Here is a 16,491-nt window from a genome sequence, read left to right on the forward strand (position 1 = left end):
ATTTGAGCAACTGAAAGATGAATACCCCATATGTCCTGATTTTGGGGGTACTTACACGTCGCTCTCTAGTGGCCAGCATATTATGGGTGAATATGTTCTTAAAGATGTCTTTCTTTTCAAGGGAGACAGACTTTGTATTCCCCGTATGTCCCTTTGTGAATTCCTCATCTGGGAGCTTCATTCAGGAGGGATAGCTGGCCATTTTGGTCGTGATAAGACCATTGCTCTCGTGGAAGATCGTTTCTATTGGCCAAGCCTCAAGCGAGACGTAGCCAAAGTTTTAGGGCAGTGTCGAACATGTCAACTGGCAAAGCAAAGAAAGCAAAATACCGGGCTGTACACGCCATTGCCAGTGCCACATGCTCCGTGGCAGGACATTAGTATGGACTTCGTGCTCGGGCTTCTCAAGACTATAAAAAAGCACGATTCTGTTTTTGTCGTTGTGGACCGTTTTTCTAAAATGGCGCATTTCTTCCCATGTTCGAAGACGTCAGATGCGTCTCATGTTGCTCGTCTTTTTTTTGATGATGTGGTGCGTCTCCATGGGTTACCTAAAACCATAGTGTCTAATCATGATGTTCGATTTACTAGTTATTTTTGAAAGACATTGTGGCACATTATGGGAACTCGTTTGCAATTTTCTACTGCTTACCACCCACAAACAGATGGTCAAACTAAAGTGGTAAACCGTAGCCTTGGAAATCTTCTACGTTGTCTAGTGGGTGAACATGTTAAGACTTGGGACCTAATTTTACCAACCGCTGAACTTGCTTATAATGGGTCAGTTAATAGATCTACAGGGTTGAGTCCTTTTGAAATTGTAAGTGGTTATAAACCTAGAATGGCCATAGATCTCTTACCTATGTCTGTTACCCAAAGGTCTTCTGAGTCAGCCGATGCATTCGCACGCCATATTCATGATTTGCATACACATATTAGACAGCCGTTAAATAAGAGCAATGATGATTATAAAGTTTCAGCTGATTCTCATCGTAGAGTACAAGAATTTCAAGAAGGAGACTATAATGGTGCGAATAAGGCCAGAGCGATTCTCTCAAGGATCTGCAAAGAAATTACAAGCGCGTAGTGCTGGACCGTTCAAGATATTACAAAAGATTGGGTCCAACGCATATCGGGTTGACCTTCCACCTGAAATGAGCATTAATCCAACTTTTAATGTGGAAGATCTAGTCCGTGCCCATACTCCCATTGTTGATACATCGTCCCTTTCATGGCCTTTTTCTGAGTTTGCTACCCAACCCCTTCCACCCCCTCCTCCACCCATTACCCATAAAGAAGCAATTGAGGAAATCTTGGATAACGAGATAGTATCCACGAGAGATGGGGGTTTCCAAAGGTATCTTGTCAAGTGGAAAAACAAACCATCGTCTGAATCTACGTGGCTGTCGGGCGACGCATTGCAAGGTATTGATCCAGATCTACTCAAGCGCTACAAAAGTTTCAACTCGTTGGAGTCGAGTTTTTCTCACCCAAGGGGAATTGATGGGAACACAAGTGCATTCAAGGTGTATCAACGAAGAAAGCGCCACCCACAAGTGCTGTCCTTGTGGATAGGCGACTATTGAGGAGCTGAAGACCTTTCACATGTGATTGGACATATAGAAGACCCCACTTAGGGAAGACACATGTGAAGGAAGATTGGAGAAAGAAGACCGAGCGCCAAAACTTTCCCATACTTATGTTATTTGCGCGTTTTTGACTTAGGGGTCTTTTAGTAATTTTATATCTTTATTTGCTTATCCTAGGGGTATTTTAGTAATTTTATGTCTTTATTTGCTTATTTAAGTGAGGTAAAGCCCTAAACTCGAATTTTAACTATTGATTAATGAAAAGCAAACCCTTTGGTTGCCTCCTTCCTCTCTTCTCTCTAATGGTGCTTCTTCTCTTCCCTTGATCTTCTTCTTCTAATTTCTTCTTGTGTCCCTCCAACTTCTTCAAGGTAATAATTTTCTTCCTTTTATTTTCCAGTTTTGGCTAATCCTTCTTCGATCAAAATCTTGAGAACCGATCTAAACCCTAAATCACCAAATTCTCAAATCCCTAATCCGAGAAACTTCTTGGTTCTTCGGACTAGTGATCTTCATTGATCGATTGGGTGTGACCATGCAAGATCGGGAGGTCTCATCCCTCGCCGGATCCAACCTAAGTAGTAATTGAATTCCATAACCCATGGTTGTAGTGATGGCCCGATCCATTGCATGTTTCTTTTATGATTTTCTCAGTTATGATGATTACTGTTAGAATTTTAGATCATTTATTCCTTTTATTTCCGCTGTTTAATTATCTCCATGAGCATGCATCATAATTAGGGCTGTCCTGCGTCAACGGGGCCTTAAATGCATGTGTTGTTGTAAGAAATCAGTCTAACTATCCCATCCGGCCTATTTAACTATCCAATCTTGTATCCAAACATCCATCGATATTGCAAAATATCAACAACATATGATATTTCACCAAGAAATCATCAATAATTAAAAAGAAAACCAAAGATTGTGGTCTCAATATCGCGCAAGTTGCGATATTAATAATATTGAGATATTATCAATGACGAATTCAACATTACATACAACCATGTGCCCATGGAAAAAAAAAAATTTGAAATAAAAATTTACTATTGAAATATCGTTGATACACTTATGATACAAGCATTACCTAGAATTTACATAGTCGAAAATATTGGCGATAGATTGGTGATATTGATGCATTGGCAATACAAGCAACACCTAGAATTTATATAGTTGAAAATATTGGTGATTACATTAGTGATATTGATACGTTGGCGATACTTAGCGATAGATTGCTAATACCTAGAATTTTTGATACTACCAGCGTTATTGGTATCGCTGAGCTGGAGATAAAGATAGTATTGGAGATAATTCGAACACTGACTGTAGTATATGTTGCGTGTAGCGTACACAAATTATCATATGTAGCGTAGGCTACACCCGACTTAAGCTATTTTCATGAGCTATGTAGCGTTAAGGCTAAGCTACGCTATGCAACGTAAGTTACACGTTACATAGCATAGCTATTTAAAACACTGGTTGATACTATTATGAGGCTGTATTGTGATAATCAACCAACTTCTCATATTGCCAACAACCTTGTCTATCATGAAAGAACCAAGTACATTGAGGACTACTATCACTTCATCAAGGAGAAGGTCGCTAGTGAGGAAATTTGCATATCGTTTGTCAAGTCCCAAGACCAACCGACAAATGTGTTCACAAAAGCCTTCGTTTTACTTAGCTAGTTCGTCTCTTTGTTTAGCTGGGCATTCACACACACACACACACGCACACAATGTTCGAGTTGTCGGTATCGTTGGCCGGAGATAAAGATATTATATCGTTATCGCCGATAACCGGAAATGCGGGAAACATGGGGAAAAAGTGGAAATTTTCAGCGAAACTCTAGGACATGCCTAAATACACATATTTGCATATTTAGGAATAAAAAAATTACAAAAAGAATGCATTACATAATAAGTTTTCATTTAATGGGGCCCATTTTAATGTGTTGTATTCCCATGCCGTCCATCTATTTTTCTGGACCATTTTAGTGCACAATCCCACAAATAAAGTTGATCTCAATCTTATGTGGACCATACCATAGGAAACAATGATGATCGACCATTGAAAACTTATTGTGGGCCACATAAGTTTTGGATCAAACTGACATTTGTCTTTTTTTTTTTCCACATTCCTTGAAGTTTGTGACACTTTATCAACGGTTTGGATGATCAATAAAACAATATGGTGGACCCTAGCAAGTTTTCCAACGATAGGGATGTGGGTGTGAACCGGACCATGGGCCCACCTCAATGTATGTGCTGTATATCTACACGGTCCATCCTTTTTGTAGCCTCATTTGAGCGCATGGACCCAATAATGAAGTAGATCCAAATCTTAGGTGGACCGCGCCGCGAGAAAAACATTAATTTGAGCTTGATCCAAAACTTTTGTGGCCCCCGTTAGGTTTTCAGCACTAGGAGGCAGTCGGTCCCCACTATTTCCTGTGGCGTGGTTCACTTGGGCATTTGATCTGTCTCATTTTTGGGCTCATCACCTAAAATGATTTTTCAAAATGGATGGACAGTGTGGATAAAAAAAACATACATCAGGGTGGGCCCCACAGCTAGGTGTTGTTGGGGCAATACCCAATCCGCTTCCCTTTGGCAATTCGTTTGGGGGGGGGGACACTGCCAGTAAAGAGGTGGCTACTAGACAATGCTCCCTGGGCCCACCATGATATATGTGTTTTATCCACGCAGTCCATCTATTTTTATTGATCATTTTATGTCTTGGCCCAAAAGTAAGATAGATCCACATCTCAAGTGGACCACACCACAAGAAACAGTGGTGATTGAACACCCACCATTTTTAACTTCCTAGGGCCCACTGTAATTTTTATTTGCCATCCATCCTGTTGATTGGTTGTAAAGTCATGGATGAAAGGAAAAAACAAATATCAGCTTCATCCAAAACTTTTGTGACCCCAAAGAGGTTTTTAATGGCGGGCATTCAATCACCATTGATTCTTATGGTGTTCTCCACATGAGATTTGGATCTACCTAGTTTTTCGGCTCATTGCCTAAAATGATTTGAAAAAAATGAATGAACAACGTGGATAAAGCACGGACATCATGGTGGGTCTCAAAGAGCATCGTCCAGTATCTACAGGCTAACAACGTCAGTAGTCAAATCATCTTCCTTCGGTGTTCGACTCTTACCACACCAGTGGGCCTACTGTCATCGTTTGATAAATCCACCCCATTCATCTATTTCACCATATCATTTTAGTTCATGGTCCAAAAAATGAGGTAGATCCAAATCTCTAGTGGACCACACTAAAGGAAAGAGTAGTGATTGAATCCCACCATTAAAAACTTATTAGGGGCCATGAATATTTTCGATCAAGCTAATAATTGTGTTTTCCCTTCATACAGGTTTGAGTGACCTAATCAAGAGGTTGGATGGCAAAAAAACATTACGATGGGCCCTACATAGCACCGAGCTTTCGAAACAAGTCGGGCGCGACTTGTTCTGGAAGCGGACCGTGTCAAGAAGTACACTAAGCGTACTGAGTAAACTTTGTGGAGTCCATTGTGATTTATGTATTTTATCCACTCTGTCCATCCATTTTACCTGATAATTTTAGGGCTTCATTCCAAAACTAAAGCATACCCAAAGATCAAGTGGACCACACCATAGGAAATAGTGAGAATTGAACGTATACAGTTGATGATTTTTTAGGGGCCATAGAATCTTTAGATTAAGCTTATTTTTTGTGTTTTACGTTCATGCATCTCTGTGTGAACTTATGAACAGGTTTGATGACAAATAAACATCACTTTAGGTGATAGGAAGGTTTCAACGATGGTGGTAATCATTATTCTCACTGTTTCCTATGGTGTGGTTCACTTGAGCTTTAGATATACTTCAATTTTGGGATTAACCCTTAGAATGAGCTGGAAAAATGGATGGACGGCATGGATAAACAACATACATTCACGATGGGCCCCAGAGAGTTTACTTAGTACGATAAGGGATACAAGTTACTCGGTATGCAACCACTTCTACTTCGAAGGCTCGAAGTAATTAAAAAAAAAAACAAAAATTTCATAGCAAGAGGGTTTTTTGTTGAGGGGTTTTTGGCTGAGCGTTTCAAAACCCTAAACCAGACCCAAATCGAGAGGAAATCCTCCAAAGTTTCATATTTTTCACCGAAATCATGACATCGATCTTCCAATCTAAAAAAGAGGGAAATTTTGAGGGTTTTTTTTTTTTTCAAAAAATTTACCAGCGCTATCGACTTTGTTCTTCCGAGTTTTGATCAGGTAAGAAAATCGTGAGATTGATGTTTTTTTTTTCCTTTCTTTCTTTCAGCCACGCCATGCTGATATTCTCGGCGAGAACCCATTTTTATCGATGATATCGAAAATTTTGTAGATATTCCGGAGAGAAACGAAAACTTGGGGTTTCGGTGTCGCTAATGTAGCGACACTGATATTATCGGCGATAATATCGACAAATTGTCGACAACACGAACACTGCATATATATATATATATATATATATATATATATATATATATATATATATATATATATATATATATATATATATATATATATTTGCTTGATCCAGCTCCGTCGGGGGGGTGGAGGGTACGGCTATCTCTTTTACTCACTTATCATTGCTACTTAGTCTCTTTTCTCTATTACTAGTTGTTTAGGACATGTTGGAAATTCTTACTTTTGTTATTAAAAGCGTTGTGGACTTGTGGGCATTATTGTATTTATGGCTAAAAATAAAAAAAAAAGAGGGGGCATCAACCCATATCTCCACTCTCTCTCTCTCTTCCCCCCCCCCCCCCTTTATTCCTCCTTTCCTCTTCTCCTCTCTTTCTCAGTCGAGTCCACAAGGAAGGGATCAACTAACGGAAAATTTTCTTCCCGAGTGTTTTATGAAGTCATAACTTTTACCAGGGAAGAGATTGATTCAAGTTCCATCGATTGGGGTAAGCTGGTTCCCCTGCATGTGCAACTTTTTGTTAGACAATGGTACATAACAATATTCTTACTCTTGCTAATCTCCCATGAGGCAACATGTCCCTCCTAAAATTTGTTTCATGTGCAAGGTCCCAAGTGAATATGTTAATGACCTCCTTATTGAGTGCTTATAGCAAGGTATTAAAAAAATGGTTACATAATGGTAACAGTGGTAACTGTTACACGTTATTGGGTTGTAATGGGAAAAATGCCCATAATAGCCCTGTAATGGCTTGTGGCGGCCCTGTAATGGTCATAATGGGGCCGAAACAGGTTTTTTTTTTTTTTTTTCAAAAAAGAAAAAAAGAAAGAAAAAGAAAAAAGGGCCATGGTGGCTATTATGGCCACCGTACCTTGGCTTGGAGTCATGTTTTATTTGGTGTGAATTTTTATTCTCCTAATGTAGAGTAGGCTCTTTAATGATCCTTAATCAATGTGTTCTGTTTATGGGAGACCATTTAAGAAGAGGGTTAAATATTTGTGGTCACTAGTGCATTTGGCTATTCTTTTGGAGAATTTGGAAAGAAAGGAACCATTGTATCTTTTAGAATGAGGTTCTTTCTATCAACTGTATGTTTGATAATATTAAAAGTTCGCTTTGTAGACGGACTTTTGTTTACAAGGGGTTTGTGAGAGTTGTAGGTTCTGATCTATTCTCTGGTTAGAGTGTGATGATTTTATTTGAGGACCAGGTTTCAAGGGTTAGTTAAGAGGAGCTCATAACATGATTAATTGATGGGAGTTTGTAGTCTCATATTGGGGGCTATCTTGTGGACGATAATGGGAATATTCCAAAGGTTTATTCAGGCTAGCTGCTGCGTCCAAAGGGAATCAAGGCAGGAGAGAGCTCTTAGAACTTACCTTCTTTGTTTCCTGCTCATTCGGGCATTTCTTTTGGTGGTTGGTATTTCATTGTGCTTTCAAGATTGGATTGCTACGAAGAGGCATGGTCTGTGGAAACTTGCTCAATCTTAGGGATGATATTAGGGATCTGGAGAGGCTTAACATCTTGTTTTCCTAAACCTTTAGCGACGGTGTTCATGGAGCTACTCCTTTAGCTTGGTATGGGATGTACACTCGTCGTTTAGTGTTGGAAATTCTATCCCTTGATGAAACCCCTATTAAGGACTGTATCCTTTTTAGCAAGGTTTTATGTATCATTAACATTATATGCATCACACCCTCGGGATGCTGAAACATGTATCGATATCGTTGATAATATTGTAGATATCGCGGAATGTATTAGCAAGGTTTTATGTATCGTTAACATTATATGCATCACACCCTTGGGATATGGAAACATGTATCGATATCGTTGATAGTATTGTAGATATCGCGGAATGTATTGCTGTCTGAGGGAAATATTAGGAAAATGGTGGAATTTTCAGCGAAATTTATGGAGATGTTAAAAAACACGATTCCACACTTGGGACAAAATATTACAAACAACTATATGTAATAGGTTTCCATTGTATGGAGGCCTAAACCATGCGTTGTCGGACAAAAATGTTTATTTAATAAATATGATCTTTGTGTACCAATTTTTAAGAAATTATGCAATAATTCAGCAGATATAATTCGCCAATTTAAAACAACCCAAGGAAGAGATCAGCGCAAGAAAAATTTTAAAAAAAATTGAAAATTTTTCTTTTTTGGTTTATCTGATATTTTATCTTCTACAATTCTGTAGGTAATTAACTTCGGTGATACTATCAATAATATTGGCAATATTATTGCATGTATCGACCCAACTTTGTATCAAAAGGGCTTTTGCCGAGACCTCGCAATACTGAAAATATCATAAGATACTAGCAATATTACCGGCAATGTCAGCAATAACTTGTAAATTGTGTTGTTACCTCAGCATCTGTATCGCTAAGGTGCGATATAGGTAATTTTGTATGCTGCTTTTTAATTCATGTTTCTGGTAAATGTTATTTATCCATAAAATGGAGTTTGTCATGCCAACTGGCCAAGTCTTTTCTTTTTCACCAAAATGTCTTCTTATCCACTAAGCTAGGGAAGAAGGGTGTTAGTCTACTGACTTCACTTGGCCTGAGAGAATGGATAGCCTTTGCTTGCCAACTTCTTGTGGTCTCATACTTCTTATTTTCAATGTAAACTGATTGTTGTGCTACAAAGATTTTGCCACACTTCCACTTGCTTGACCCTGGCCTGGTCTTTAATTTTATATTTATCTTTCGATTAGCTGTTGATGCACTTACAAGTCAAGTAATCCATGTACTGCCACATTGTTTCTGTTTGAAATGATCTTTTAAATAATGTTGTTGTAATTCTTTGTTATAGCTATCCGTTAGCAAAGTCTGGTATTCATTCAGAACTTTGGATTTTGTAGAACTCGAGGCTGCATTTTATAGGAACCTGGAGGAGTCGGTACCGTAAGCGGTTTGCCCATCTGAATGAAGTTAAACATGGCAATCCTAAAGTTAATGCTCTTCCTCCTTCACAGGGAAATACTATTATCCATGTAGACATGGTAATCTACTTTATTGTCTGTTAGAGGTTCTTAAAATAGCTTATATTTAAACGACTACTTCTCCATGGTCTTCCTTTGCAATTACCTATATTGTCATGGTTTTCGTTTGCTTTGGAACCGCCAACTTAGAAGTTGAGTAACCGCTGCTTTGGAAATAGTTTAGGGAAAACCATCAAAATAAACTTCATTAGAATTTCTTTGTCCAAAATATACTTCGTTATTAAGATTTCTCAGAATATATTGCCTTTACAAGATTGTTTACCAAAATATTCTTAAATCATCTGCTACAATATCCATTTACTTTTCTCTTGTGACAAGTTTTCCCCTGCTAAGCTTTCTCACATAATACCTACTAATGTTCAGGTGATTACACTTTCCTCACATGTTCCTCTTTTATGTGCCAACATGATAAACACGAGCATGATCCAAGCCACTCATCATGCAGGTGTTACTATAAATTCTGTAGCCCGAAAGTCATGCAGGTCCATTCATCAGGTAGGCTACGTGTGCATCATATGTCGAACATTGGTAAATTTCCTTTAACCATCCCTTTCAACAATACAAGAGTAGGCCACTTGATGAGTGGAACTACTTTATGGCTAAATGAACTAACCTATGGGAGATTCATGATGAGCATCTTGGATCTTGTTCATACCTATCAGATTGCTACGTGTGACAAGGGAGATGGTCCTTGCGTGGATTGGAATACCCAAAAGAACTCTTAGATTGCAATCACCTATATAAATATAAATATATAAGTGTTATAAACCTATTCCTTAACTTTTGTTTTTGTTTTTGTTTTTTTTTTTTCTTTTGTTTTTGAACAGTGCTCCTTAACTTTCGTTTTCTAGGCCATTGATTTAGGATCTTCCTATCTTCAAGATTTTCAAGGCAATTACTGCTAGTTGTGTCTCTTGTTAGATCAATTGTTCGGAAACCTAACTGATAGGGACATCATGTGCACACGTGCACGCACGCCGCCCCCTATGCACGTACGCAAGGAGAGGGAGGCATGGTATGCCAAATCGGTTACGTATCGGCCGTATCGGCTGATACGTAACGGTAACGGTGCGAACCGTTACCCGTTTCGGGGCCGAAACGGCCGATTCGATTTTTTGTACCCGTATCGGCCGATACGGGACCGATACGGGCGTAACGGGCCGTTACGGGCCCGTAACGGGCCCGAAACGGTAACTTTTTTTTTAGCTCTGTTTTTGTTGTTTTTTTGAAACCTCTTGCTTCCAAACTGTTTCTAAGTCCTTTTACTACTAATTTCGACCAACCTTAGCTAGGTATTTGATAGAAAAACACATTATATTATAGATTTTTTTGAATCAAAACTCGGTGGGCCATTTTTCAGAAATTCGTCAAAAATAGGTATTTATACTTTTTTTAATATATTTTGCTGTTTTAATCATGTCATATGATGTGTTAATCATAGTAGAACATGTTAATGTGCATTTTACAGATTTGGGGTGCCATTTAATAATTTTTTAATATTTTTTTCTATTTACGCATGAATTTTGGCCCCTTTTTTTAAAATTCGAAAAATCAGTTTTTAATGGTTGTTTTGCTGTTTTAATCATGCCATTTGATGTATTAATCATAGTAGAACATGTTAATGTGCATTTTACAGATTTGGGGTGCCATTTTATATTTTTTTAATATTTTTTTCTATTTACGCATTTATTTTGGCCCTTTTTTTGAAAATTCGAAAAACCATTTTTAAATGATTCTTTTGCTGTTTTAATGATGTCATATGATGTGTTAATCATAGTAGAACATGTTAATGTGCATTTTACAGATTTGGGGTTCCATTTTTTATATTTTTATATTTTTTTCTATTTACGCATTTATTTTGGCCCTTTTTTGAAAATTCGAAAAATCATTTTTAATGATTCTTTTGCTGTTTTAATGATGCCATATGATGTGTTAATCATAGTAGAACATGTTAATATGCATTTTACAGATTTGGGGTGCCATTTTATATATTTATTTTTTTTTTATATTTACGAATTTATTTTGGCCCTTATTTTGAAAATTCGAAAAATAATTTTTTAAAGATTGTTTTGATGTTTTAATGATGCAATATGATGTGTTAATCATAGTAGAACATGTTAATGTGCATTTTACATATGTGGGGTGCCATTTTAAATATAATTTTTATTTTTTTCTATTTACGCATTTATTTCGGCCCTTTTTTTGAAAATTCGAAAAATCATTTTTAATGATTCTTTTGCTGTTTTAATGATGCCATATGATGTGTTAATCATAGTAGAACATGTTAATGTGCATTTTACATATTTGGGGTGCCATTTTATATTTTTTTCTATTTACGCATGAATTTTGGCCCTCAAAAATAATTGCAAACACCTAAATGTAAGATATTTTCATATTACATTCATTCTAATATATCTATCATTGATAGTAGATAGTTAGAAAATTAAATATATGAATTTTGTAGTCAAATTCAGGTTATCTGGTTCATAAATTCATCAGACAGTCCGATACAACTTCTCACTAAAGAGTGGACCGTTACACCACCATAAACATGTTCCAATTTATAAATGAATGCATATTTGGAATGCTTAGAATATTCCGGATTTAATCCATATTTTTTCATAATTTTTTGGCAAAAAAAAAATTTTGCGCCGTTACAGGCCGTTACGCCCCCGTATCACCGTTACGCCCCCGTATCCGTATCGGTTTTGGAGGTCACCGTTACGCCAACCGATACCGATACGGGACACCTTGGAGGGAGGGCCCCACCGTCGATCTGGCTTGATGACGACATCCAGTGAGGGCCTCCTAGTTAGAAGACGGAGTTTTGGTTCATTAGAGTGGGCCGGATAATCAAGTAAAGCCTATCATGAGATCTCATGATCGGGGCCCACTAGTCGGATTAAGTTCATATTTTAGGTTTTACTTATTTATATTATTTAGAACATTATGAACGCTTTAGATTTCTTTGATTGATTTTTATTTTAGTTTACTTCATCGCTAAGTAATAGGTTACACACATGGCGCGAGTTTTGGGGTATATGGTTTTCCTTATAAATAGGCACCCCTTGTAGTTCTTTTGATTCAATGAAGATTAATAAAAATTGCTGCGTTTTTTTGCTCCTTTCTGAGTTATAAAAACCTAATTGGGTGCAAAGCCCTCCCTTCTTCGTAGGACTAACTACCGTGATGCGAAGTCACATCTATCCCGATTCACTCCCACCTTCTTCCATCCATATTTCTCCTCCTACAAACATTCCATCTACAAATCCATTAATAGTTGCAGCTGTTTCTCTCTCTACAGCAGATTTTCAGAATTTGGCCCTGCAGGAGGGCTGAAACTTCGGCGGAGCACCATGCACAAACCGTGTATCGGATCGAGTTGAGATTTGGGGGTTTTGGAGTCCATTTTTAGCCGACCAGGGCCAAGGTGGCCTTTTTTTGAATGTTGGGCTCCACACACGTGCAGTCGTGATCATACGCACGTGCGTCTGGGCCATTGTTGCTATTCAGGCGCGGGAACTATCTTCCGGTTTAGGTTTTCTTTTTATTTTACCCTCTCATACCAGTTTTTCATAAACCCTAACCTTAGATTGCATTATCCTTAATTTATTTGCTCATTGTCTCACCTTAGGGTTCCTCGAATTGAAATTCGTGAATCCCTTGGATTAGGGATTGGTTACTGTGCATGTGTGGATGATTTCTATTTCCCTTTGAGCATCGTTTGGTCCATAATTTTACTGATCCAGTCCTAGCCTGTATAGGCCTGGACCCGCACTGATTCTCTTAGCTTGAATGTTTGAACTTTTGTGTGGGACGTGGAATTTTTATATTATTGTTTCTGAATTAGTCTGATCTAAGCCTGAAATCTTGCATATTATATTTAAATTTCATGTCCTGCATCACTAACCCATTAATTGGATTGAAAAAAAGGAGAGTTAAGAAAAAAAAAGTGGTTCATAGTCAACTAGAGAAGGTGAAACATTCATCGTTCCACATTCATGAAAAGACGGCTGATTCATGAAAAGTTTGCCGGAGGTTGAAGATCCCTAGTTCGAAATTCATGCCAATCCAAGCTTGTACCTTTGAAGAAGATGCCCCATATGAAAATCAGGTTGATCCACTCATCTTGTGGGCCAAAATCTTGTATGTTGGGCAGATCATCAGCCATCAGCTCATGCCCTTTTGGGCCGAAGAGTTTTAAGGATCTTGATCCTTGTGTCCTCGCCCTTTTAGGGGTTATAGTTTCATTTTTGATGCAGGACATGAATATTAAATATGATATGCGAGATTTCAGGCTTAAGATCACGTTAGTTCAGAAACAATTACACAAATTCCATATCCCACATGAAAGTCCAAACATTCAATTAAGGGGAATCTATGCGGGTCTAGGCCTACACATGATAGGGCTGGATCAATAAAAATTATGAACCAAACGATACTCAAAGATAAGAAACAATCATCCACACATGCATAGTAATCAGTCCCTAATCCAAGGGATTCAGAAATTCCAATTCGGGGAACCCTAGGGTAAAAAAAGAGGCATAAAATTGGAGATTTGAGTAATTTAGGGTTAGGTTTAGGGATTTTGGGTGAAAGCGGAGTGAAAGATAGAAGAGAGACGAACCAGAGAAGTACCGCACGTGTGGACAACAACGATGGCCCAGACGCACGTGTGATCCCGGCTGCACGTGTGGGGCCCACTATTCAGAAAAAGGCCACCTTGGCACTGGTTGGCCAGGGATGGACTTCGAAACCCCCAAATCTCAGCTCGATCCAATGTACGATTTGTGCGTGGTGCTCCGATGAAGTTTCTGCCCTCCTGTAGGGCCAAATTCTGAAATTCTGCTGTGGGGAGGAGAATTGCTGCAATTGATGATTGATTCGAAGTGTATATGATGGGGTGAGATGAGAAGAAGGGATGGTAGAAGATGGGTATAGAGATGACGATGGATGGGGGCGAATCGGGATAGCTGTGGCTTTGCACCACGGTAGTTAACCCTTCGATGAAGGGAGGGCTTCACACCCAATTAGGCTTCACAACTCAGAGAGTAGGAAAACGCAGAATTTTTATTAATCTTCAATCAATTAAAAAAAAACTACAAGGGGTGCATATTTATAAGAAAATTCTATGCCCCAAAACTTACGTCATGTGCGCAACCTATTACTTGGCGATGAAGTAAATCAAAATAAAACTAATCAAAGAAATCTAAAGCGTCCATGATGTTCTAAATAACATTAATAAGCAAAACTTAAAATATGAAATCAATCTGACTAGTGGGCCACGATCATGAGATCCCATGATGAGCTTTTCTTGACTAATGGGCCCACTCTTTTGAATCAAAACTTCGTCTTCTAGGTAGGAGGCCCTCTCTGGACGTCGTCATCGATCTAGATCGACGGTAGGGCCCTCCTTCTGGCGTACGTGCGTAGGGGGGGCGACGTGAGTGTGTGTGTGCACGTGATGTCCCCATTAAGTCTCCGCGGCTGCGAAGATTTCGCCACTGGCGAAATAAAACTCCTGAATCGCTCTTGGATGTCAGGATCAAGTCTCTGAAACTCCTCCTCAGTGAGCCACGTGCTCTCTGAAGCTGGGCGTGACTTCCATTTAACCAGGTACTTCTGAAACCCGCCGTCCGACGTAGATATTATCTGATGGTCCAGAATATCCTCTATTTCCTCTCTAGGTGTAGGAAGGGTAGGTACGTGAGGTAGAGGCTGAGAAAATGGGTCGAGAAGGGTAGGTATGGGACGTAGTAGCTGGAAAGATGGGTCAGGACGGGTAGGTATGAGAGGTAGAGGCTGAGAAAATGGGTCGGGACGGGTAGGAATAGGAGGTAGAGGTTGGAAAAATGGGTCGGGAGGGGTAGGTATGGGACGTAGTAGCTGAGAAAATGGGTCGGGATGGATAGGTATGGGAGTTAGAGACTGGAAAAATGGGTCAGGAGGGGGCTATGGATGAAGGGAAAGGTCTGATGAATCAGGATGGTTAGGCGAAAGGCTGGACAATGCATCAATGACCCCTTGAAATGCAACTAGATCCTCCACATTGAATGTAGAACTAATTCCTATGAAGGGTGGAAGATTTGCCACATACGCATTGAGACCGTTTCGTTTTTTAATTTTGACGGGTCCAATGCTACGCGCCTGTAACTTATGAACGGACCCCGAAGGATACCGCTCAGGCCTGATGTGGACCACCATAGAGTCCCTTACATTGAATTCCTTGAAACATTTATATTGGTCTGTAGAAAATTTGTAATGTTCATTACTAGTAGTGATCTTCTGTCTGATTTTTTGATGCCATGAATGAATGTGATGCACAAAAGACTCTGCAGGCTCTAACGGCCTTTGGGATAGTGGCATAGGGACAAGATCAATAGGTTTTCCAGGTTTATAAACAGTAACGACTACATAAGGACTGAGACCTGTGGATCTATCGACAGAACTATTAAACGCAAACTCGGCTGTAGGTATTACGGTGTCCCATGTTCTAGTGTGCTCTATATCCCTCCTAGGGGGAGATTCATCCAGTAGATCATCAGGAAAGACATCACGTAACTCATCCATTATCGGAATGGCTTCAGTGGGTAACTCTACACTAGCGTCTGGTGCACTCTCTAGCCACAAGGCCGCACATGTCGTACCCCTCAAAATAGTGGTCTTGATGTCTCTCATGGGTTGGGTGCACGGGTACATATCTATAATTGATTCCTTCACCAATTCCATTAATTGGTCTATCCACCAGGCCACCTGCCTGAGATGGGACATCTATCCCAATGGTGGGGTTTGTCCTGGCGATGGTCTTTAGTCGGGTAATGCGCACATCAAGTTGTCCATTTCCAAGCGCTTAATCATAAACTTCAACTTTTGGGAAAGCTTGTTTAATGACTCTTGCAATTGTTCTATGTTTAGTGTAGGGTGTCGACCAAAATTTAGCAATATAATTGTCAAAATATGAGGATTTTTTTTTTAATTTTTTTTTTTTTTTAAAAAAAAAGAAACAACCTAGTTTCTAAAAACGAAAAAGGAAAGTTTTTAAAACAAGTTAGGAAAGTTTCTAAAAAAAAGCAACCTAGTTTCTAAAAAACGAAAAAGGAAAGTTTCTAAGAAAAACAAATTAGGAAAGTTTCTATAAAAAAACAAATTAGGAAAGTTTCTAAAAAAAAACAAATTAGGAAAGTTTCTAAAGAAAAGTAACCTAGTTTCTAAAAACGAAAAAGGAAAGTTTCTAAAAACAAATTAGGAAAGTTTCTAAAGAAACAAATTAGGAAAGCTTCTAAAAAAAACAAATTAGGAAAGTTTCTAAAAAAATAACCTAGTTTCTAAAGAAAAAGAAAGGAAAGTTTCTAAAAATAGAAAGTAAGTTAGTTTCTAAAAAAGAAAAAGGAAAGTAAACTAGTTTCTAAAAAAGAAAAAG

The 16,491-nt window shown here is 38.6% G+C and overlaps 1 protein-coding gene across 15 annotated transcripts in view; it reads left to right on the plus strand.

Annotated features, from left to right (window-relative positions):
- LOC131219087 (DNA repair protein REV1) overlaps positions 1–16,491 on the plus strand; it is a 139,594-nt gene that overhangs the window by 25,052 nt on the left and 98,051 nt on the right. For 14 of the 15 annotated variants that reach the window (XR_009157987.1, XR_009157986.1, XM_058214076.1 and 11 more), the window contains exon 6: positions 8,931–9,071. The exons of the other annotated variant lie outside the window; for it this stretch is intronic. Coding sequence is in view for 12 of the 14 variants with exons in the window: in XM_058214076.1 (XP_058070059.1) it covers positions 8,931–9,071 (141 nt within the window). In the remaining 2 variants the exon portion in view is untranslated. The remainder of the gene's footprint in view (positions 1–8,930; positions 9,072–16,491) is intronic. 15 annotated transcript variants of the gene reach the window in all.

The sequence above is a fragment of the Magnolia sinica genome, chromosome 11 (assembly GCF_029962835.1).
Source record: "Magnolia sinica isolate HGM2019 chromosome 11, MsV1, whole genome shotgun sequence".
Taxonomy (NCBI): domain Eukaryota; kingdom Viridiplantae; phylum Streptophyta; class Magnoliopsida; order Magnoliales; family Magnoliaceae; genus Magnolia; species Magnolia sinica.